This window comes from Eptatretus burgeri, chromosome 14 (assembly GCF_056783735.1).
Source record: "Eptatretus burgeri isolate ZD-2024b chromosome 14, Ebu_testis_v1, whole genome shotgun sequence".
NCBI classification, from domain to species: domain Eukaryota; kingdom Metazoa; phylum Chordata; class Myxini; order Myxiniformes; family Myxinidae; genus Eptatretus; species Eptatretus burgeri.
The window spans coordinates 51,753,187-51,776,620 of NC_140974.1; the positions used below are offsets into that span (position 1 = coordinate 51,753,187).

Genomic DNA, 23,434 nt, shown 5'->3' on the forward strand with positions numbered 1-23,434 from the left:
TCTGAAGGGTGGAAGGGGTCTGAATGCTGTAAAGGTCTGAGGGGTCTAAACATACTTAAACGGTGTAAAGGTCGAAAGGTTCGAGGAGCCAAAAGGGTCTTTTGGGTCTTTTGCTTCCTTGGAGTCTTTTGGTTCATTGGGGTCTTTTGGGTCTGCAGGGTCTTATGGGGTATTTTGGGGTCTTCAGGGTCAAAAAGTGCATTCCAATAGTACGTAATTAATAGACCTGTGTGTGTGAAGTCATGGTGCAACTGACATTCAAACAGTATGTAATTAATAGACATGTAGTCATCACACAGTTTCATAGATGGACTGACAGTTTTTTGTTTTTCCTTCAAAACTTCAACACATCTATCTATTTGTAATTGTATGGGAAGAGAAACATGAATAATTAACATTGTAGCCAAAGGAAATTTGGAAACTAATATCCTCTACCACCACCACCAGGTAGTGCTACACAGTACTCATTTACATAGATAATTTATGCCCCCCCCTCCTCTCACACCCCTGCGTGATGCCATGGCCACAAAGCTGATGTTAACACACACACACACACACACACACACACACACACACACACACACACACACACACACACACACACACACGTATTTGTACCCCGAGTTTGGAGTTTATAACTTAAAAGATCTTGGAGGGGTGTGGTGGGGGGAGGGGGGAGGGGAGGGACAGAGACAGAGACAGAATGGCATATACATAATTATATATATATATATATATATTTTTTTTTTTACGTGGGCCATCAACACAATTGCGCTCTCAAACCCTCCAACATTATAATCACCATCATCTCAATCAACTAGTCTTTATCGTCACCATCATCAACTTCGCCATCACATTATTGGATCAAGTTTATCATCATTATTGTTCAAGTTAAGTTTCATAATCTTAATAACTAAAGAAAAAAAAATTATTTTATTTTATTAAAACTCTTGTTCATGAAACTAAATAGCACAAAAACAATGCACAAACATGTTAATTAAGGGCACAGTTTGGTCAAATTATAAAGTTGAAGTCCCTAACCTTATTTTCCATCACGGATTGGTGGTTCACGGGGATTTTCAAGAACGTAACCCCCCACGAATGACAAGGCGCTCCTGTATACATTTGAACACTGCACAGAGTATTGGGTTCTATGATCTCTCTAGTTATTAGGTAAATAATAATATTAAAATGTCACTTGCAACTAAAACCATCGTTATACCAAGCATATGGCTTGCCGAGTAGACCGAAAAATTAGGGTTAGGAAACAGTGGAATTTTCGCATAATAAATAATGGAAAATGAGTTCCATCACATTGGAGGGCTGGCACGTGGGATACCTGTAGTGGAATATTTAACTGCATTGCAGCAGCATATTGGCCTGGACAAGATAAGAAAATAGAATTTGATGTGAATATGTCAACAGATATGCCTCTGCCTGCATTAGACCTCAACCCACTGTTACGTATGATCTCAATTGAAGGTTATATGAAAAATTAAAGGTCACGTGAGAGAGTGTGCAAGAGAGAAAATAGATGGGTATAAGAGAAAAACATCAGATGCTTCGAACCCGAGTTTATAATCTGAAGATGATTTTCAAAGGGCACACGACCTTTTACCTGTTGAACCCAAAATTGCATCATTGTGCTGTCGGACCCCGACATTCGCGGGGTATACGTTCCTGAAAAATGCCACGAATGTCAGGGTCCGCAAATGTCGGGGCATTGTTATCTTGCCAAAACGAATTTTTTGCAAGATATGTTAGTCAGCTTGTATGTTTTTTTTGTTTGTTTGTTTGTCTGTAATCACGTATAAATAATTCTGCAGAGCACAGTTATCATTGGAAATGTTTGTAACTTCGCATATCAGAGGCCTATAGAGGTCCCTTTCAGTGCACAAAATTTTGAAGGTCAAGGTCACTGTCGCAAATCAGGGGAGTCGATGAAACCCTTATTTTTTGATCGGATAGTCTTCAAACTTCATGGGAATATAGTTCATGGTCTGGCACTCAGCTGATTATTTTTTGGTGGCGATTGGCCTTGACCTTCGTGGTTAGCGCCTCAGGTCAAACATATTTGACCCCAAGGTCAAATTTTCAAGTTTTAGGAACCATATCGTGTAGTACCTCAAATTGAACACCTCGATGAGTGCTTTCTAGATATGTCAAGTTTGAGACATTATGACGTCATTTGGTGACGTTATGAGGCAAACGCATATTTTTCATGGTTACTCTAGAACGATTCTCATCGGAATCTCTCGTAGACAGGTATTCCTCAAGGAGTCGCTCCTGGTGGATAGCAGCTCTGTTCCCCTCAGTGTGACCTTAAAGAAGTCACACGTGGTCACCTTTTGGCAAGATACGGGTCACCCTGCGGGTGACATTGGTTTATTGTTTTTTTGTTGTTGTTTTTAAACATGGTCTCGGCTCATGGAAGAGTGATGACACAGAACAAATCTGGACACAACATAACAAAGGGAACAGCAGGAGAAAGGGGAAAAACCAACAGCAGAGTGGAGGGAGAAAGTAGACAGAGATGGACAAACAAGGGATGCAGGTAACGATTGAGGTAGGGAAGAACGCAAGTAGTGGACAAGATGGATACATAAGCAAAATTGTGTTTGAACAGTTTGTGATTTTTGTCAAGGTCTGAGGTGAGGGAAAAGGCTACTGCCTGTCTGTCAGAAGGATGAGAGATCTCATGGCAGAGAGTAGAGTCATCAGCAATGAGATAAAGAGGACTTTGAAGAGAGTCAATGAGATCACTGATGAAGATTAGGAATAATATGGGACCTAAAATACTGTCTTGGGGTACTCCAGCCTTGACAGAGATGAGATGAAAGGGTTCTGTTGAGTGCCACAAGTTGTCTACGAGAGTGGAGGATGTCAGCCATCCAAGAGTGGAGTTGGTCTTGGTTTCCAAAGGCAGACAGTTTGGAGAGCAAGGCAGGATGCCAGACTGTATCAAAAGCTCGAGATATGTCCAGAGAGAGGGCCCTGATCTCATGCCTGATATTGAGGGCCTCCACCATTGTTGGGAGAGTGGAAGCAGCATGTCCAAGGTAGAGTGACCAGGTCTGATTCCAAATTGATGATCTGAGATGAGGCTGTTGAAGAAGAGGAATGATTTTATGTCAACTGTGATGATGGATTCCATGACCTTGCTGATGATTGGAAGTAAGCTAATTGGGCTGTAGTTCAATGGATCCATTTTTGCAAAAAAAAAATTGTGTAAAGCTGTGATGTTGGTTGATTTCCAAGCAGATTGAAGATGACTTATGGTAAATGACAGGGTGAAAAAGGGCAGAGAGGAAGCGCAAGAGCAGCAGAGCAGGTTTTCAGGACACGTGAGCTGATGCCGTCCGGTCCAGTTACAGTCAGTCGAGGGTTGCCAGAAACTTTTCCCCCTTTTCAGGTGCAAAAGGCACAGAATTCAGGAGCAATTGGGTTTAACTGGGAAGGATGGGTAAAGAGAGGGAGGGTTAGGGGGACAAGATTTTGAAACAAACACAGAATTGAGGCATTCGACCTTCTCACGTGCGGAGTTGGCTGTGGAGCCATTTGAAGTGAGGAAAGGGATGGAAGAGGAACATACACCAGAAACCGACTTGACAAGGTGCCGCTGGGTTTTAGAGGAGGGAGACAAGTTTGAAAGCTCATTCTTGAGATCGAACAGATGTTTTCTGGCTCTCCTGAAGCTAGACGCACACTTGTTACGGGCTTTGTGGAATGATCTGAGGTTGCCTTCGGTCAGATTTGCCTTCCAGAAAGAGAATGAAAATTGTTTTAAAGCAACAGCCTCACCACAGGATTCAGAGTACCAAGAGTGGGAGGATGGGTAAGATAATTGAAGACAAGATAGGATGAATCTGTGCATGAGAGAGAACAGTTCTCTGTGGAATAATCCCCATGCTGGATTAATATCAGTGGCGGTGGACATAGGAGACCAGTCATGAAGTGTTCTAAAAAATAAAATAAAATAAAACACACTAATACACAAATGCAGAAGCAGGTCACACTATATGACTGGTGAATATGCGGGGTCCCCGAATAGTAGGTCTGTGAATGCCAGCGTCCAACAGTACAGACTTGTACCAAGTTTGGTCATAATCCCGACAGCAGTTCACCAGTTATCGCTGCAACGGAAATCCGCTATGCACGCATGCATGGACGGACGCACAGCCAGACAACCCAAAAACATAATGCTTGCAGAGGCATAAAAAAATAGGCGTTACCCCTCTGTGACTTCAGCCATTCCAGGGTGCTCTCTGCCATTCCACACACGGTAGTTGTGCGTATTCTGCCACATCGACACAAATCCGATGCCAAAGTCTGCAATAATTCGTTCATTGTCTGAAAATGGGATGACAGGTGGTTGGCACCGAATCCACAAGGCAGAGAAGCATGCACTTGCAGCTTGAACAGTTAAAATCAACGTGTGAAATCAACAGAATATGCTTTCTGATTCTGAGTAAATCCTGGCATTGTCTACAATATTGCTGGCAAATCATTTGTACACAATAAAATGTATAAGCAAAACGATTCAAACTTACTGCAATATATTTTGTAAATACATGCAAATAAAGTTGTAAATATGTGGAAATAAAGTTGACCTGGTCATGTTTGAATAAGGGTCTTGTATTTCAATCAGTCAGGCCTGACCAGCACAGCTATGACTTGGAAAACTTTCCCCAGCCCGGAATTACAGATGGGAACTAGAACAGTACTTGGTAGAGCACATACCTCCACCAGGCTGAACAGTTTACATTTTGTTTTCCACTGAATAGGCTGGATCTGCATCCAGACCTGAACCAAAATCTAATTGGTTTGTTCTTGTCACTTAATCCACTCATCCACCTCGTTTTGTCATAACTCATCTACAACCTTTTGACATATCGTACTAAATATAGTTTGTAGCCTTTTCTCTCAATGGTGAAGAATCATTTAAAAAAAAAAAAAAAAAACATTCCAGTATCTGGATCTGGATCTTCACCAAAATCGAATCAATTTGTCCTTTTCACACACCCGACTGGTGCACCAGGTTTTATTCAAATCAGTCCAAAACTTTTTGAGATATCCTGCTCACAAACAGACAGCCAAACAAACAGGAGTGAATATATAACCTCCGTCCACCTTCAGTAGCAATGGTGATAATTGGTGCCATTGAAGAAATAATTGTTCTTACATGACCTCAATTATTCCTGCCTTCTCGTGGGGTCAGCCAGGGAAAGATTTTGGCCCTAATCTTTCACGAACCGAATGGCCTGGCCTGACGTTCGACTAAGTCAGTCAGAGGAATTTGTCATTTGTTCAGGGTGCCGGCGATAGCTTGCCTACTCTTCATGAAGGGCACCTTAGGACCTTTAATGTCCCCCAAAAACTGCTGGCTGATAGGAAACTCAGTTTAACATCCACCCAAGGGAGGGCATACACATCTTCGCTTCTCTTGGCTATCCCTTAAAGCCCAATTAAACCAAGCAATAAATGGACTTGATTGAATATTTAAATATATTTTATGCAAATGCACACAAAGTATTTTTTGTCATTGTGCTGAGTAGAGCAGAAGTTTACACAGTTCAGAGGTACTGTGTAATGCCATACACCGGCGGAAGTTCTTGTAGAAGTGACGTTTACAATGCCAGTGGACCATTACACTGAGCCACCACATTGGAACACACCTCGCCATAGCAATGGATTTTTCCTTCGAAAAGGAATACAGTCAAGCAGAGCGAAATGATGTTCAAACTTCATGTACTTTGGAATGACAAAGTGACAGTGATAATGTGGAGGAGAATGTGGGCAGGGAAGGCTTGGACTGATATCAATGTAGACATCCGTGAAGAAATGCCTACAGTGCGAGAAGAGTACAGTGTTGCCAGAACTGGGATTTACTAAATGATAAATTGAACGAAAACGACTGTTCTTGTGTAACTCCAGTTCCTGGGGTCGATAATATGGTGAACCCGGATGTTTTACTTTCTCTTTTCGTTAATTCCCTGATGTGGAAGGGGTCAGCCGAGTTGGCACAACAGGTATTGTTCCATTTGTTTTTTTTTTAACGTTGATACTTGAGTCATCAAGAAAGCCAAGGCTTGTAAAAAAAAAAAGAAAAAATCTAACTTTTAATTGTTTGGGGTGTGGCCAGTTTCTGGAATTTTCAAGACTGTACCATACCGGTTATGGTGTTTACAGGGTGTTTCACCATCTTACGTTTCCTTTTCAAGGGAAGTAGCTTCATTTCATGGAACACAATGGTGTTTTTGATTTAAAAGGGCACTGTAACCTGGTTTTTATATAATGCCACATATGTATCTGTAAATTTAACAGTTTAAAAGTTTTGCAACACAATTCAGTCTTCCTTTTGATGTTTTCCTGCATTTTAAGTCAGTAGATGTCCTTGTAGTGGAATGATGGTCTCCTAATCGACAAAACAAAAAGACCTTAACACATGAACTTAATTTGAAAGTTCGTCAAACATCAAGCCAAGGATAAGCACTGTGCTCCTGCACAACGTTACAAACATTACATGATGTTTTATCACATCGACATTACAATGTGATGAAGTGGTAATTGAGACCAAAGGTGGCCTATTCGATATGAAAGCCAATTATGATGTTTGGACTAACATCCCCTGACAATTTCAGGACATTAAGCCACAATCAAACTGCTCAAGTGTTTTTTTTAGTTTCTAACACTGTATCATCGATGGCTATATTCATAAAACTGGCATGGTTTAGGTGTCAGGATTATTTCCAACCATCGTACAAAGCAAACACAATGGCATGAGGGTGCCCATCACGTACCAGGCTGTAGCGTGCTGGTGAGCAGCGAGTCCATGTACAGTGCAAATTGTGCGCGAACCCACTCGTCACCTCCTTCCCAGTCTGTTCCATTCAAGAACAAATCCTCACTCGCCGGCTCAGACACGTGACGCAACAACCAGTCGGTAAATCGAAGATCCGCAGTGCTCAGTTCCAGGATGCGTCGTAGTTCAGGGTCCTGTACCTCGAGTTGAGCCGTAGCCACCTGCAGTTTGATGCACGATGAATTTGGGCGCATTCAAACTATAACCACAATGACACAAGTGAGCGTTACAAAAGAAATGCAACTAATCTTTTGGCAATTTGTTCGGATAATCCTTACTCCAGAAAGCACATAAAACAAAATGTGGGGGGCAGCAGGGGTGAGCATGGGATGCAGAAGCATGTTCTGATACCTGGAAACCCAATTATGATTTTTTTTGTAACCAAGTTAGGGACTGAAATATAACAGCAAGTTTAATATCCAAGCCGTCTGTTAAAAAAAGAAAAAAACAACTCGTATTAAAGTTTTTGACTATCCTCGGAACGATTTCCACATGCTCTCCTTTGATGCTTCTGTTACACATGTCAAAAACTTCTCATGAGCATGAACAGAATGATAAAAGTAAAACGTGCACACATCAACAATGACGTCAGACAGGTGCCTCTGCTGTCTGAAGATGATGTTGGTGGCACCGGCGAGAAATCCTCGAATGGACACGTCTGCCAACAGGTGGTGCTGCTGCAACGCCATGTACGGCATGAACAGGTAGCCCTGCATCAGGCATAGGAACACAATACGTAACAGGTGAATAGATGTACTTCCTTTGGTGATTACATACATGATTCAATACGATGCACAACTTTTCCAGTGAGCAGATTCATTTCCTCTGCTAGTTTTTCCACACGGGTCCAGCCTAACGAGCCTCATGTTTACCGGAGGTATTTCGCGTTTTCCTTAATAAATAAGAATCGCATGGCTGCCATAATATGGGTAATTATGCCCAATTTAGAGCATGTTAAGGTCACCCTGAGTATGTAAAGGCCAGGTCATGGTAATTGGCATTACAATCAAAATACTGGGAATACGGGACAAATGGAATCACAGGTCATGATGGGTAGAGGTGGTCGAAATTCCACAATTTCTTTGTGCACGATGTACATGATTCCCGACAAATCAGCATTTTTGCGAAAAGCTTTTGACAATCCGAACAATCAAGATTCATGACACCTGTTAAGGTAGTTGCATCTACTGCAGGAAACTATGTGAGATCAATCGGTCGAATTTTTGCTGCAAAGTTTAAAGACTCGACCAGATCCGCCGAAATTAGAATTGCCATCATTTCATTGTATTTCGTATGCAGCAAACAGTTGTGGTTTTGCATCATTGCTGGAAGCATAGTTGTGCCACTGATGCAGTGTCTCCTGTAGGTTAGAGCAGGAATTTGTAATTTCTTCAGGGTGCCTGAAGATAGCATGCCCACTCTTTGCGAAGGATGCCGCGAGATCTGTAATGTTCACCAGGTAATGCTGGCAGATGGGATGCCCAGTTTAATGTCCATCTGAGTGACGGTACACGATGATTAATCGCCCTGCCTGTGAAACACCAGGATGACAGTTTATAGCTGTGCTGAGAGTTGAGCCCAGGCTAGACAGCTTAGAGATGAGTGTGCATTACCCTAGGTCATTCTGCTAGCCCACTTGTCATCATTAGCAAACCAGGATATGCTTTGCTGTCACCCATGTTACTTTAAACTTTAAAAGTAATTTTTTTCCATCAAATATACATGAAGTTGTATGTAAAGCGTGGCATTTAAATTAATGTTCAACAAAACTTTGACTCACTATATAATGAAATGTCAACTTGCTCATTTGATTGGGAAGTAGGTTTCCAATTATTCCAAAGAGTTTTATTATAAGAAGAGGTTGCTCATCCAAACCGATAACCAAAATACCAAAAGAAGATAGAACATGCTGTAAATTTGCTTCCAAAGCAAACACTAAACATATTCTAAGTTCTGAAAAGAAAAACGGAAATTGCTAATGCACCAAACACGAATTCACAAGGAAATCTCAAGGTGGGAGAAATTGAAGCACTGCTCTTGCCTTGGTAAAGATCGCCAAAGGCATGCCATGGTCATTTTCTTCCAGGCCCGACAACATCTCAACACTCCGGTTCACTTCTTCTTCCTGCTTCACAACATCTGTTTCCACATCCACGGCATCGTCCTCCAGAGCCCCTTCCGGTGTGGGAGGACCGGTTGTCCCACCAGCAGATTCTATCTCCAGCATGCCTGGTTCAAGAGTTTCCCAATCACTCTCGGAAGAGGCCAAAGAGATCCTCAACCTGCCCGTGCCTCCACTACCAGGGGGTTGCAACAGCTCTGCGCTGTCAGTGCGTCCATCACTGCTACTCACACTCGCCTCACTTCCAGGGCTTTCGTTGCTGCCATTAGTCACAGGCACCGGGGAAGAAGTATTATCTGTACTACACTGCCTGCTGTTGGTGGAGACACTGAGACGAGGCCGATATCCTGATGCTTTGGCCAAGCCATACTCGATAATACCTGTGAAGTGTTTGCAGGCAGAGCAGGGAAGGGGAAGTAGGACAGCACCATGGAAAGTCAGGCGTTCAAACATATCAGGCAATATTTCATTCGTAAAATGGCCAAGATTTTAACAATATGCCACATAAATGCATATGGTGTGCATTTCACAATAATGAACCGCAAAATTCATCAGCCCGCTCAAAAGCGTACTCTAAAATCCATTCATCAGTTTTAAAGGAACATCATTTATGTGTGTGGAAAAAAACAACAATCGGTAAACAATAAAAAATAGCAATCCACACTGAAGTGGGCCTGGTGCCCATTGCATTATAAAACTCAAGATTCCTGTTCAGACCGACGAGCAAAATTACTTTTATATTACATTAACAAATCTAGTTTTACATTGATCAGGCTGTATGATAAGGATATCATTACATTGATAAGACTGGAACGGGCACTCATAGAGCGCATACCTTCGCCGCTACTACTTTTTTTGTTCTTGGTATGAGTGTGGGGAACTGGTTTCATATGAATGGTCTTATGACACAAACCACATATCTATAATGTCATGACCCCCCCCCCCGACTTTCGGGGGCTACGGACAAAACAACAATCAACTCGCGTCGTTTTGGCGAGTCTTCACTCGCAAGCTCGGTGAATACAACGTTTCAACAAGAGAAGGTAATCTCGTTTGATGCTGTTTCATGCAAATCGAATAAGAATTGACTGAGTTATGCCGAAAACCGCATATTTTTCAAGGGTGTGACCCCCCCCCCCCGACATTTTACCCCAACCGGTGACATGTGTTATGACGTCATTGTGTCACAAGATTGGGCATTAAATTCTGAACATTTTGGTGCTGGGTTCATGTAAAGCGGACAAGAATTGACCGCGTTATGACAAAAACCGCATATTTTTCAAGGTCGTGACCCCCCTGACCTTTGACCCCTAACCGGTAACAAGAGTATGGGTGTTATTGTGTCATATTGCATATCACAAGATGAAGCGTTGAATTCTGAACATTTTGGTGCTGGGTTCATGTAAAGCGGACAAGAATTGACCGCGTTATGACAAAAACTGCATATTTTTCAAGGTCATGACCCCCCCTGACCTTTGACCCCTAACCGGTAACAATAGTATGGGCGTCATTGTGTCATATTGCATATCACAAGATGAAGCGTTGAATTCTGAACATTTTGGCGTTAGTTGCATGCAAATTGAATAAAAATTGACCGTGTTATCGTAAAAAGACGATTTTGACCTTTTCGTGACCTTGACCTTTGACCCGAATGATCCCAAAATCTAATCGAATGCTTCCTGGCTAATAACCAATCATCCCACCAAATTTCATGCAATTCGGTTTAATACTTTTTGAGTTATACGAATCACAAGATTACATACAAACAAACAAACAAACAAACAAACAAACAAACACATACATACATACACGCTGACCAAAACATAACCTTTCGCACAAACTATGTGTGTATATATATATATATATATATATATATATATATATATATATATATATATATATATATATATATATATATATATATATATATATATATATATATATATATATATATATATCTCGAGATATGTGGATCGCGATGAGCACTCCCCGATCTCCAATGAACATAAAGCCCTACACCAAAGTGTCACCTCCAGTCTGGAGGCCTCAACCCGGTGACTAATGTTTAACTGACAATGACCATGTAATCTTTATCTGCTTGACAAACGGAGCTGCCTATCTTTTTGAGTTATACGAATCACAAGATTACAAATAAATAAATAAATAAATAAATACACGCCGACCAAAACATAACCTTTCGCAGAATGCAAGGTAATAAGTGAAGGAGTATCGTGGTCAAGGAAGGACAGAAGATTGGTGTCATTGGGCACCTCCCCTTATAAAGGGAGGAGGAGGAGAAGAAGAATACAGCTCCCGCGTAACCTTTGTTCAAGTTGAACTGAAGGTATAGGAGGCAGAGGCTGACAGGATCGTCCACACTCTCGACTCTAGAGGTATGCACACTCTCCTCTAATCTGTCTAGCCTGGGATCGCATCTCAGCCCAGCTATAAACTGTCATCCCGGTGTTTCACAGGCAGGGCGATTCATCAAAGTGTGCGCTGCCCCTTGGATGGACATTAAACTGTGTGTCATGCCTGACAGAATTAGTTGGTAGAAGTTAAAGATCCCACGCAGTTAAACACTGTTAAACACGGTGGGATCTTAGTTAAAGATCCCAGAGTAAAGGGAAGTCCCACCTGCATTGTTGTGTTGTTGTATAAGTGTGATCTGTGGTGCCTAGTGGGTTCGGATTTGAGCTTTTATTTCTCCTCATTGTATACAAGTTTGCATATCCTATACTCCTCTTCGTGTCTTTTGACTCGCTTGGGTTGTTCCATTTATTATAGTGGCTTGTTGACCCTCTTCCTTGTGCTTTTCATTATAAAACTAAAACCTCTAAAAGGTAAGAGCATGTTTCAGCCATCTGCTTTTTGTGTGGGTTTGCTGTCGTTTCGCTCATTTGGGCAACCTTGGGGAATGGTAAAGAAGAGTAACAATTGAACACAGTGCATTTAAAAACACCGCTTTGACCATCCCTTTGGACGAAAGGTCCCGGTTTTGTGGAATTCCGTATTATCGGCTACTCGGACGTGATAGTATGTCTGTTAGTGTCTGTGTATGTCTGTCAGTGTCTGTATCTGTCCGTTTATGTGCATGGATGTGTCTGTATGTGTCTGTGTATGTCTGTACTGTGTGCACTCATATGCACACGCACACATGTTTAGCCTTTCAACGACTGCAAATGATGACAATGTTCACCTGGAAAAAGAGACAGAAGGCTCATCATTGGTGAAACCAACTTCTCCACCGGCGAACCAATAAAGAGAACCTGGGCAGGAAATAAAGCTTGTAAATGCATCATTTTAATTTTGTTTTTGTATTATTTTCTCTTCAAGTCAACAACTGCCATTCTATGTGTCATGACGTCACTCCGTTGCTCTTCTGCACAGACTTATTATCATCGATGAATGTACTTGATTGCACAAAAGAACTTACTTTCTTTTCCAGTAAAATGAGCTTGAAAAGGACGAGGACCTGAAAAACAAAACAATGCCATTTAGAGGAATTAATAAAATAACTGGCATTACAAGCAATTTGCCTAATTATTTTGAAGACAAAGTTTCTCTGCTCCAACAAAAATGAGTGATTTTGTTTTTAAACAAATTTCATTTAGTTAGTCCAGTATGTTTGTTGTTAATTCATCATCAATCTTCTCTTGAAGTAGCTTGTGTCCTACTCCACCACATACCTTTACAATTCTGGTAATGGAATCATAAAACAATGCGATATAAGAAACGGAGGAAGGAACTTGCAATTTACTGGGAACCTTTCCCTCTCCCAGGCCATAGTAGTACAGTAACCTTTAATAGACAGCCTATTGCATCATTTTGGCAGCAATTGCCATTCATGCCAAAGAGTTGGCACCACAGTGCCAGTCAAGCTGCAGCTGCATCCCTTTCACCTCATCACAGGGAAGTGGGTTTTTTCTGACAGTTTATAAGGATAACGGAAGAGCTGTGACATGCACGTGCATGTCACACACTGAATTGAGTAACTCATTAAACTTTCTTCAAAGCAGTTACCTTGGGTAACTTCCTGGAGCACGATGGGTGCCAGTGACACCATTTCGTGGCAACACTTTTCTCTCTGCAATCAGCAAGGCATTTTAGGGAGAAATGTCACCACACCCCCTCCCCCCCTCATGGGATTTATCCATGCTCTGTCCTTGAAATGAAAGAAGCATGTCCCATTTTTAAGTCTTTGATATGACTCGACCAGGGTTGGAATTGAACAGAAGACCTCCCAGACTCAGAGCAGAAGGCCTAACCACAATGCCACCGAGTCAAGTTTTATCCATAATTCAAGTTGTTTTGGAAATTTGTTTCCATAACGACTATATATTTATCAATATCTTGGCTTAAAAATACATGTACCGCGTTATCAATAATCTTTCATGCCAGTTGCAGTTTAGATATTGGGGTCGGTAAAAGGATCATGCTTACTTGAACAATGAAGACACATTCAACTTCAGGTAACATTGAAATGGAATAAGAAAGAAAAGTATAATGATTCTCACAAGGAGAAATAAAAAGCCATTATATTTTGTATGCAACATAATCAAATGTCTTGGTACAAGACTACAGTGACAAAATGGTCCAATAACAACTTCAAATTTTACTCTTACAGTTTTGCAAAGGCACAGCATTAAAAAAAAAACGACCAAAATCTTGACGTTCAACAACTGTCGTTATTCTCAGATAATTTAATTTTCCAATCAAAATGGACCAGTGGTCACCCTTCTGCCTTCGAGAAGAAAAGGTTTCTCGAGCTTCTGGATTTCAACATCAGACATGAACTTTGCAGGAGAAACTTTCTAAAGTCAGATGTAACTTAGTCGTAAAATCTGTAATATGGTTATAATTTTTTTTTTTTTTTTAAACGACATTCATGTGAAATACAAACTTTACCCAACATGAGCACAATGGCAACATTCACAAAGCTGTAAGTTATCCTGTTAGAATAGGACTTGAGGCTTAATGTTGAGATTTCTTTTCAAAAACTAAAAAAGGAAATAAAGTCAAAGAAAACAACCAGACTTACAAACACGTCCAGTTTGAAATTTGACTTTCTTTCATTAAAACAAAATAAAATGACAAAGTAAGGAAAGAAAAACAACATTTCAATTCAAAGCAAATGAGTGCAAGCAGGAGTGCAGTCGCACTCATAAGTCACTTAGCAACGAAGTGGACGGTCATTGGAACAAGAAAGCGTTTACCTTTTGCTTGAATTTAAGGACCAAATCACGTGAGGATATCCCTGCACAAACAAAACAATGCATTAATCTCGGCTTCACAACACACAAGGGCACCTCGTCGGAACAACATTCCCTCTTGGCTGCTGTTGTTGAACAACGATATCATGACACAACAAACGCCATGTTGTAATTTGTCCTTTTCTAGACACGGCAGCTAGCCATTAATTGCATGCCTCATATGTGCAGACAATGATGCAACACAAAATAAGCTTGGTTACCGAGTAAGTTGTTAAGTTTTGAAGCGAGCAATGTTGAATTTGAAAGAATCCTGGTTAAAAAATAAAATAATAATTGAGGTATCTTTGAAATGAAAACATGCGTGCAAGAGGATTCCAAGCGCCCAGAAACTGCACGTTGGAATGAGCATTATTAATTTCCAACTGATAATGAATGAAGCCACAATGTTTTCCATATGTCATCGGCTTCTCAGTCACCAGTTCAAATTCAATAGAGCATTTATGGGATATTCTGGAACGACGCCTGAGACAGCATTTTCCACTTCCGTCAAACAGGTAAGTTGAATGACTTTCTCACAGAAGAATGGTGCAGTATCTCTCCTGCAGAATTAGCAGACGATGGTGGACTCTATGCCACGGTACATACAAGCCGTACTGGTTGCACGTGGGGCCCTATCAAGTGACTTTACATTGGCGTTTCCATTTTTTTGTCCACTACCTGTACATATAGTAATGTGCAAAAGTTTGGGTTATTAGGGTACCCTGTGAGTACAGGGTACCCTATTGTTTTTCTTCTGTTTATTATTACGCATTATTATTATTAGGGTACCCTGTGAGTACAGGGTACCCTATTGTTTTTCTTCTGTTTATTATTACGCATTATTAGGGTACCCTGTCAGTACAGGGTACCCTATTGTTTTTCTTCTGTTTATTATTATTATTATTATTATTTTTCTTTTTCCGCCGGCATTTTGCACCCTTTTTCGCTTTAAAAACCATTTTCTCTGGGATACTAAGTCCGATCGACACAAAATTTTCACCACAGTATGTATCTTTTTTGATAGCACAATCACGTTATAATTATGACGTCATTGGTCACGTGGTACGGTCGCCATCTTGAAAAAAGCGATAAACTTTGGACATCTGTATCTCGGAAACCGTGCAATGGAAAATTTTTTCGCTTGATACATTTTACTAAGCTCCCGATGGGGAACACGTGTCATTTTTCGTGACGTCATAGGTGAAGCGATATTCCAGTGAAAATTCGGCAAGTAGAACGCCATATAGGAAAAATCTGAAAAATTCTGAGCATCATCTACGCCTAAAATTGCTGCGGAAAATGTTTTTCTTGACGTCATCGATGACGTAATTCGGCCGCCATCTTGTTTTTTAGTGTTTTTTAAAAAAATCTTCTTCTCCAGAAGGGCTGGACAGATTAAGGCGAAACTTTACAAGTACATTCCCGCTGATGTCCTCTTTCAAGTTTGTTAATTTGTTGTTGATACGTCACATGGTTTGGCGGCCATCTTGAAAAAACCCTAAAACCTTCAAACATCTTCTTCTCCAGAAGCGCTGGTCCCATGAAGGCGAGATTTCACAACTATATTCGGGACATGTATGCGATGCAAGTTTGTTAATTTCAAAGTGATAGGTCACATGGTTTGGCCGCCATGTTGGATTTAAGAAAAATATTAAATAATGTTTTCTCTGGTATTTCATAAGCCATCGAAGCGAAAATTTGCAATTGCCTTCCTCCCTCAAGTCTGCATACATGGTAAAAAAATTTTACCTCAGAAGTCACATGGTTTGGCGGCCATCTTGGATAGAAAAATAGACCTTATCCGATTTTCACGAAACTTCACACACTTGTTCGGGTCGACGATGGAAAGCAGAATTTAAATTTATGATATCATAGGTCACAAGGTTCGGCAGCCATCTTGGATTGAAAATGAATAAATTTTAAAAATCTTCTTCTCCAGAAGGGCAAGACAGATTAAGACGAAACTTCACAGATATATTCCCCATGAGATCCTTTCTCAAGTTTGTTAATTTCTTCTTGATCGGTCACATGGTTTGGCGGCCATCTTGAAAAAACCCTAAAACCTTCAAACATCTTCTTCTCCAGAAGCGCTGGTCCACTGAAGGGGAGATTTCAGAACTATATTCGGGAGAGTAAGGCGATATAAGTTTGTTAATTTCGAATTGATAAGTCACATGGTTTGGCCGCCATCTTGGATTTAAGAAAAATACTAAATAATGTTTTCTCTGGAACCGCTTAACCAAACGAATCGAAAATTTGTAATTATCATCTAGCAGGCAGTATGCACGCTTGTTAAAAATTATGATGTCACACGTCACATGATTTGGCGGCCATCTTGGATTGAAAAACGCACCTTTACCGATTAACACGAAACTTCACGCGCGTGTTCCAATACCCAGTTGGAAGCAGAATATAAATTTCTGATGTCATAGGTCTCATGGTTCGTCAGCCATCTTGGATTGAAAAACAATATCTTCAAACATCTTTTTCTCTGAAATGGCTGAACAGATCCATGCGAAACTCCACCACTATGACCGTCTCTCCATGACGAATAAAAAGTTCTCACCCCCTTTTGAGGTACGACGCAACGTTTGGCAGCCATAGTGGATTGAAGGAAAAATATTAATTAATGTTTACTCTGGAACTACTGCATCAATAAATGTGAAACATCACCTTTATGGTGGAACGCTCATGCGGAATGAGGGTTTGAAATTTCAACGGGATCGGGCCCAGGGTTTGGCAGCCATGTTGGTTTTAAGAAAAATATTAAATAATGTTTTCTCTGGAACTGCTTAACCTGGAGAAGCGAAAATTTGCACTTATAGTCTCCCATCGTGTTTGCACATGTGGTGAAAATTATGACATCACAAGTCACATGGTTTGGCCGCCATCTTGGATTGAAGGATAAATATTAATTAATGTTTACTCTGGAACGGCTGCCTCTATATATGAGAAACTTCACATTTATAATTCATCTGACATGCGAAACAAAAGTTTAAAATTTCAACCTGATCGGTCACGCGGTTTGGGAGCCAGAATTATTTAATTATTTGAATCTGGAAGCCAGTTCTAACGAAATTGAATGCTTTGTGCTGCCCGGTTCGCAACTCGTCTGTTCCGCGCCCTCTCGAAGCAGGCCTGTGTTTGTATCACCATTAAATAATGTTTTCTCTGGCACCGCTTATCCTTTCAATGCGGAACTTTGCGACTGTCATCTGCAGAAAGTCCCATGTTGTATCAAAGGCGGACGGACTGGGTACCCGGTCATCACTGCCAGCAGTTATAAAGTGGCAGTTCTAGTTATTATTATTATTCTTCCGCCGTAAATTTGCAAAATTTCCAAATTTTTTCGCTTTAAATGCCATTTTCTCAGAAATGGTAAGACCAATCGACACAAAATTTTCACCAAATATGTATCTTTTTTGATAGCATACATAATTGATAATTATGACGTCATAGGTCACGTGATACGGGCGCCATCTTGAAAAAACAGATCAACTTTGGACCTCTGTATCTCGGAAACCTTCTAGTGTAAAAAAATTTCGCTTGATACATTTGAACAAGCTCCCTCTCGGGTATACGTGTGATTTTTCGTGACGTCATCAGTGAAGAGGTATCCCAGTAAAAATTCGTCAAGTAGAACGCCACATGGCAAAAATTTGAAATTTCTTGAGCATCATCTACACAAAAATTCATCGTAGAAAAAAATATTTTGACGTCATCAGTGACGTAATTCGGCCGCCATCTTGTTTTTTTGTGTTTTTTAAAAAAAATCTTCTTCTCCAGAACGGCTGTGCAGATTGAGGCGAAACTTTACAGGCACATTCCCCCTGAGGTCCTCTTTCAAGTTTGTTAATTTGTTGTTGATACGTCACATGGTTTGGCGGCCATCTTGAAAAAACCTTAAAACCTTCAAACATCTTCTTCTCCAGAAGCGCTGGTCCAATGAAGGCGAGATTTCAGAACTATATTCGTGACATGTATGCGATGCAAGTTTGTTAATTTCAAAGTGATAGGTCACATGGTTTGGCCGCCATGTTGGATTTAAGAAAAATATTAAATAATGTTTTCTCTGGTATTTCATAAGCCATCAAAGCGAAAATTTGCAAGTGCCTTCCTCCCTCAAGTCTGCATACATGGTAAAAAATTTTTACCTCAGAAGTCACATGGTTTGGCGGCCATCTTGGATAGAAAAATAGACTTTATCCGATTTACACGAAACTTCACACACTTGTTCGGGTCGACGATGGAAAGCAGAATTTAAATTTATGATATCATAGGTCACAAGGTTCGGCAGCCATCTTGGATTGAAAATGAATAAATTTTAAAAATCTTCTTCTCCAGAAGGGCAAGACAGATGAAGACGAAACTTCACACATATATTCCCCATGAGGTCCTTTCTCAAGTTTGTTAATTTGTTCTTGATCGGTCACATGGTTCGGCGGCCATCTTGAAAAAACCCTAAAACCTTCAAACATCTTCTTCTCCAGAAGCGCTGGTCGGATGAAGGGGAGATTTCAGAACTATATTCGGGACACGTAGGCGATATAAGTTTGTTAATTTCGAATTGATACGTTAGACGGTTTGGCCGCCATCTTGGATTTAAGAAAATATTAAATAATGTTTTCTCTGGAACCGCTGAACCAAACGAATCGAAAATTTCTAATTATCATCTACCATCGTGTATGCACGCATGGTAAAAATTATGACATCACACGTCACATGGTTTGGCGGCCATCTTGGATAGAAAAACGCACCTTTACCGATTAACACGAAACTTTACAAACGTGTTCCAATACCCAGTTGGAAGCAGAATATAAATTTCTGATGTCATAGGTCACATGGTTCGTCAGCCATCTTGGATTGAAAATGAATAAATTTTAAAAATCTTCTTCTCCAGAAAGGCAAGACAGATTAAGCCGAAACTTCACACATATATTCCCCATGAGGTCCTTTCTCAAGTTTGTTAATTTGTTCTTGATCGGTCACATGGTTTGGCGGCCATCTTGAATTTACCTTAAAACCTTCAAACATCTTCTTCTCCAGAACACCTGATCTGATCAAGGGGAAACTTCACACCCCTATTGCACATGAGTAGGGAATACAAGTTTGTTAATTTCTAATTGATAGGTCACATGGTTTGGCAGCCATGTTGAATTTAAGAAAAATATTAAATAATGTTTTCTCTGGAACTGCTTAACCTATCGAAGCGAAAATTTGCGTCTGTCATCCTCCATGATATCTGCATACATGGTAAAAATTATGAGGTCACAAGTCACATGGTTTGGCCGCCATCTTAGATTGAAGGATAAATATTAATTCATGTTTACTCTGGAACCACTACTTCTATATATGTGAAACTTCATATTTATAATTTAGGCTACATGTGAAACAAAAGTTTAAAATTTCAACCTGATCGGCCGTGTGGTTTGGCAGCCAGAATTATTTAATTATTTGAATCTGGTCGCCAGTAATAAGGAAATTGAACGCTTTGTGCTGCCCGGTTCGTAACTCGTCTGTTCCGCGCCGTCTCGAAGCAGGCCTGTGTTTGTATCACCATTAAATAATGTTTTCTCTGGCACCGCTTATCCGATAAATGCGAAACTTTGCGACTATGATTTAAGTCTCACGTTGTGTCAGTTGTGTCAAAGGCGGACGGACTGGGTACCCGGTCATCACTGCCAGCAGTTATAAAGTGGCAGTTCTAGTTATTAGGGTACCCTGTGAGTACAGGGTACCCTATTGTTTTTCTTCTGTTTATTATTACGCATTATTATTATTATTCTTCCGCCGGCATTTTGCACCCTTTTTCGCTTTAAAAATCATTTTCTCTGGAACACTAAGTCCGATCGACAGGAAATTTTCACCATAGTATGTATCTTTTTTGATAGCACAATCACGTTATAATTATGACGTCATTGGTCACGTGGTACGGTCGCCATCTTGAAAAAAGCGATAAACTTTGGACATCTGTATCTCGGAAACCGTGCAATGGAAAAAATTTTCGTTTGATACATTTTACTAAGCTCCCTATGGGGAACACGTGTGATTTTTCGTGACGTCATAGGTGAAGCGATATACCGGTGAAAATTCGTCAAGTAGAACGCCATATGGGAAAAATCTGAAAAATTCTGAGCATCATCTACGCCAAAAATCACTGACGAAAATGTTTTTTTTGACGTCATCGATGACGTAATTCGGCCGCCATCTTGTTTTTTAGTGTTTTTTTTTTAAAATCTTCTTCTCCAGAACGGCTATGCAGATTAAGGCGAAACTTTACACGCACATTCCCCCTGAGGTCCTCTTTCAAGTTTGTTAATTTGTTGTTGATACGTCACATGGTTTGGCGGCCATCTTGAAAAAACCCTAAAACCTTCAAACATCTTCTTCTCCAGAAGCGCTGGTCCCATGAAGGCGAGATTTCACAACTATATTCGGGATATGTATGCGATGCAAGTTTGTTAATTGCAAAGTGATAGGTCACATGGTTTGGCCGCCATGTTGGATTTAAGAAAAATATTAAATAATGTTTTCTCTGGTATTTCATAAGCCATCGAAGCGAAAATTTGCAAGTGCCTTCCTCGCTCAAGTCTGCATACATGGTAAAAATTTTTACCTCAGAAGTCACATGGTTTGGCGGCCATCTTGGATAGAAAAATAGACTTTATCCGATTTACACAAAACTTCACACACTTGTTCGGGTCGACGATGGAAAGCAGAATTTAAATTCATGATATCCTCGGTCACAAGGTTCGGCAGCCATCTTGGATTGAAAATGAATAAATTTTAAAAATCTTCTTCTCCAGAAGGGCAAGACAGATGAAGACGAAACTTCACAGATATATTCCCCATGAGGTCCTTTCTCAAGTTTGTTAATTTGTTTTTGATCGGTCACATGGTTTGGCGGCCATCTTGAAAAAACCCGAAAACCTTCAAACATCTTCTTCTCCAGAAGCGTTGGCCCAATGAAGGGGAGATTTCAGAACTATATTCGGGACAGGAAGGCGATATAAGTTTGTTAATTTCGAATTGATAAGTCACATGGTTTGGCCGCCATCTTGGATTTCAGAAAAATATTAAATAATGTTTTCTCTGGAACCGCTTAACCAAACGAATCGAAAATTTGTAATTATCATCTAGCAGGCAGTATGCACGCTTGGTAAAAATTATGATGTCACACGTCACATGGTTTGGCGGCCATCTTGGATTGAAAACGCACCTTTACCGATTAACACGAAACTTCACGTACGTGTTCCAATACCCAGTTGGAAGCAGAATATACATTTCTGATGTCATAGGTCACATGGTTCGTCAGCCATCTTGGATTGAAAAACAATATCTTCAAACGTCTTTTTCTCTGAAACGGCTGAACAGATCCAGGCGAAACTCCACCACTATGACCGCCTCTCCATGACGAATAAAAAGTTCCCACCCCCTTTTGAGGTAAGATGCAACGTTTGGCAGCCATATTGGATTGAAGGAAAAATATTAATTAATGTTTACTCTGGAACTACTGCATCAATAAATGTGAAACATCAAGTTTATGGTGGAACGCTCATGCGGAATGAGGGTTTGAAATTTCAACGCGATCGGGCCCAGGGTTTGGCAGCCATGTTGGTTTTAAGAAAAATATTAAATAATGTTTTCTCTGGAACTGCTTAACCTGGAGAAGCGAAAATTTGCAGTTATCATCCACCATCGTGTTTGCACACGTGGTGCAAATTATGACATCACAAGTCACATGGTTTGGCCGCCATCTTGGATTGAAGGATAAATATTAATTAATGTTTACTCTGGAACCGCTGCCTCTATATATGCGAAACTTCAGATTTATAATTCAGGTGACATGCGAAATAAAAGTTTAAAATTTCAACCTGATCGGTCACGCGGTTTGGGAGCCAGAATTATTTAATTATTTGAATCTGGAAGCCAGTAATAACGAAATTGAATGCTTTGTGCTGCCCGGTTCGTAACTCATCTGTTCCGTGCCGTCTCGAAGCAGGCCTGTGTTTGTATCACTATTAAATAATGTTTTCTCTGGCACCGCTTATCCTTTCAATGCAAAACTTTGCGACTGTCATCTGCAGAAAGTCCCATGTTGTATCAAAGGCCGACACGTCTGGGTACCCGGTCATCACTGCCAGCAGTTATAAAGTGGCAGTTCTAGTTATTATTATTATTATTTTTCCGCCGGCATTTTGCACCCTTTTTCGCTTTAAAAATCATTTTCTCTGGAACACTAAGTCCGATCGACAGGAAATTTTCACCATAGTATGTATCTTTTTTGATAGCACAATGACGTTATAATTATGACGTCATTGGTCACGTGGTACGGTCGCCATCTTGAAAAAAGCGATAAACTTTGGACATCTGTATCTCGGAAACCGTGCAATGGAAAATTTTTTCGTTTGATACATTTTACTAAGCTCCCTATGGGGAACACGTGTGATTTTTCGTGACGTCATAGGTGAAGCGATATACCGGTGAAAATTCGTCAAGTAGAACGCCATATAGGAAAAATCTGAAAAATTCTGAGCGTAATCTACACCAAAATTCATCGTCAAAAATGTTTTTTTTGACGTCATCGATGACGTAATTCGGCCGCCATCTTGTTTTTTAGTGTTTTTTTAAAAAAATCTTCTTCTCCAGAAGGGCTAGGCAGATTAAGGCGAAACTTTACAGGTACATTCCCCCTGAGGTCCTCTTTCAAGTTTGTTAATTTGTTGTTGATACGTCACATGGTTTGGCGGCCATCTTGAAAAAACCCTAAAACCTTCAAACATCTTCTCCAGAAGCGCTGGTCCAATGAAGTAGAGATTTCAGAACTATATTCGTGACATGTATGCGATGCAAGTTTGTTAATTTCGAAGTGATAGGTCACATGGTTTGGCCGCCATGTTGGATTTAAGAAAAATATTAAATAATGTTTTCTCTGGAATTTCATAAGCCATCGAAGCAAAAATTTGCAAGTGCCTTCCTCCCTCAAGTCTGCATACATGGTAAAAAAATTTTACCTCAGAAGTCACATGGTTTGGCGGCCATCTTGGATAGAAAAATTGACCTTATCCGATTTACACGAAACTTCACAAACTTGTTCGGGTCGATGATGGAAAGCAGAATTTAAATTTATGATATCCTCGGTCACAAGGTTCGGCAGCCATCTTGGATTGAAAATGAATAAATTTTAAAAATCTTCTT

At 40.4% G+C, this 23,434-nt stretch overlaps 1 protein-coding gene across 2 annotated transcripts in view; it reads right to left on the minus strand.

The window, feature by feature from the left end:
- The window catches only part of LOC147013193 (late secretory pathway protein AVL9 homolog), a 75,506-nt gene that overhangs the window by 13,518 nt on the left and 38,554 nt on the right, over nt 1–23,434 (minus strand). For both annotated transcript variants that reach the window (XR_015051420.1, XM_085855785.1), the window contains exons 7-13: nt 14,201–14,241; nt 12,421–12,459; nt 12,184–12,253; nt 8,904–9,364; nt 7,438–7,572; nt 6,801–7,023; nt 4,233–4,350 (exon numbers count right to left, since the gene is read on the minus strand). Coding sequence is in view for 1 of the 2 variants with exons in the window: in XM_085855785.1 (XP_085711911.1) it covers nt 4,233–4,350; nt 6,801–7,023; nt 7,438–7,572; nt 8,904–9,364; nt 12,184–12,253; nt 12,421–12,459; nt 14,201–14,241 (1,087 nt within the window). In the remaining variant the exon portion in view is untranslated. The remainder of the gene's footprint in view (nt 1–4,232; nt 4,351–6,800; nt 7,024–7,437; nt 7,573–8,903; nt 9,365–12,183; nt 12,254–12,420; nt 12,460–14,200; nt 14,242–23,434) is intronic.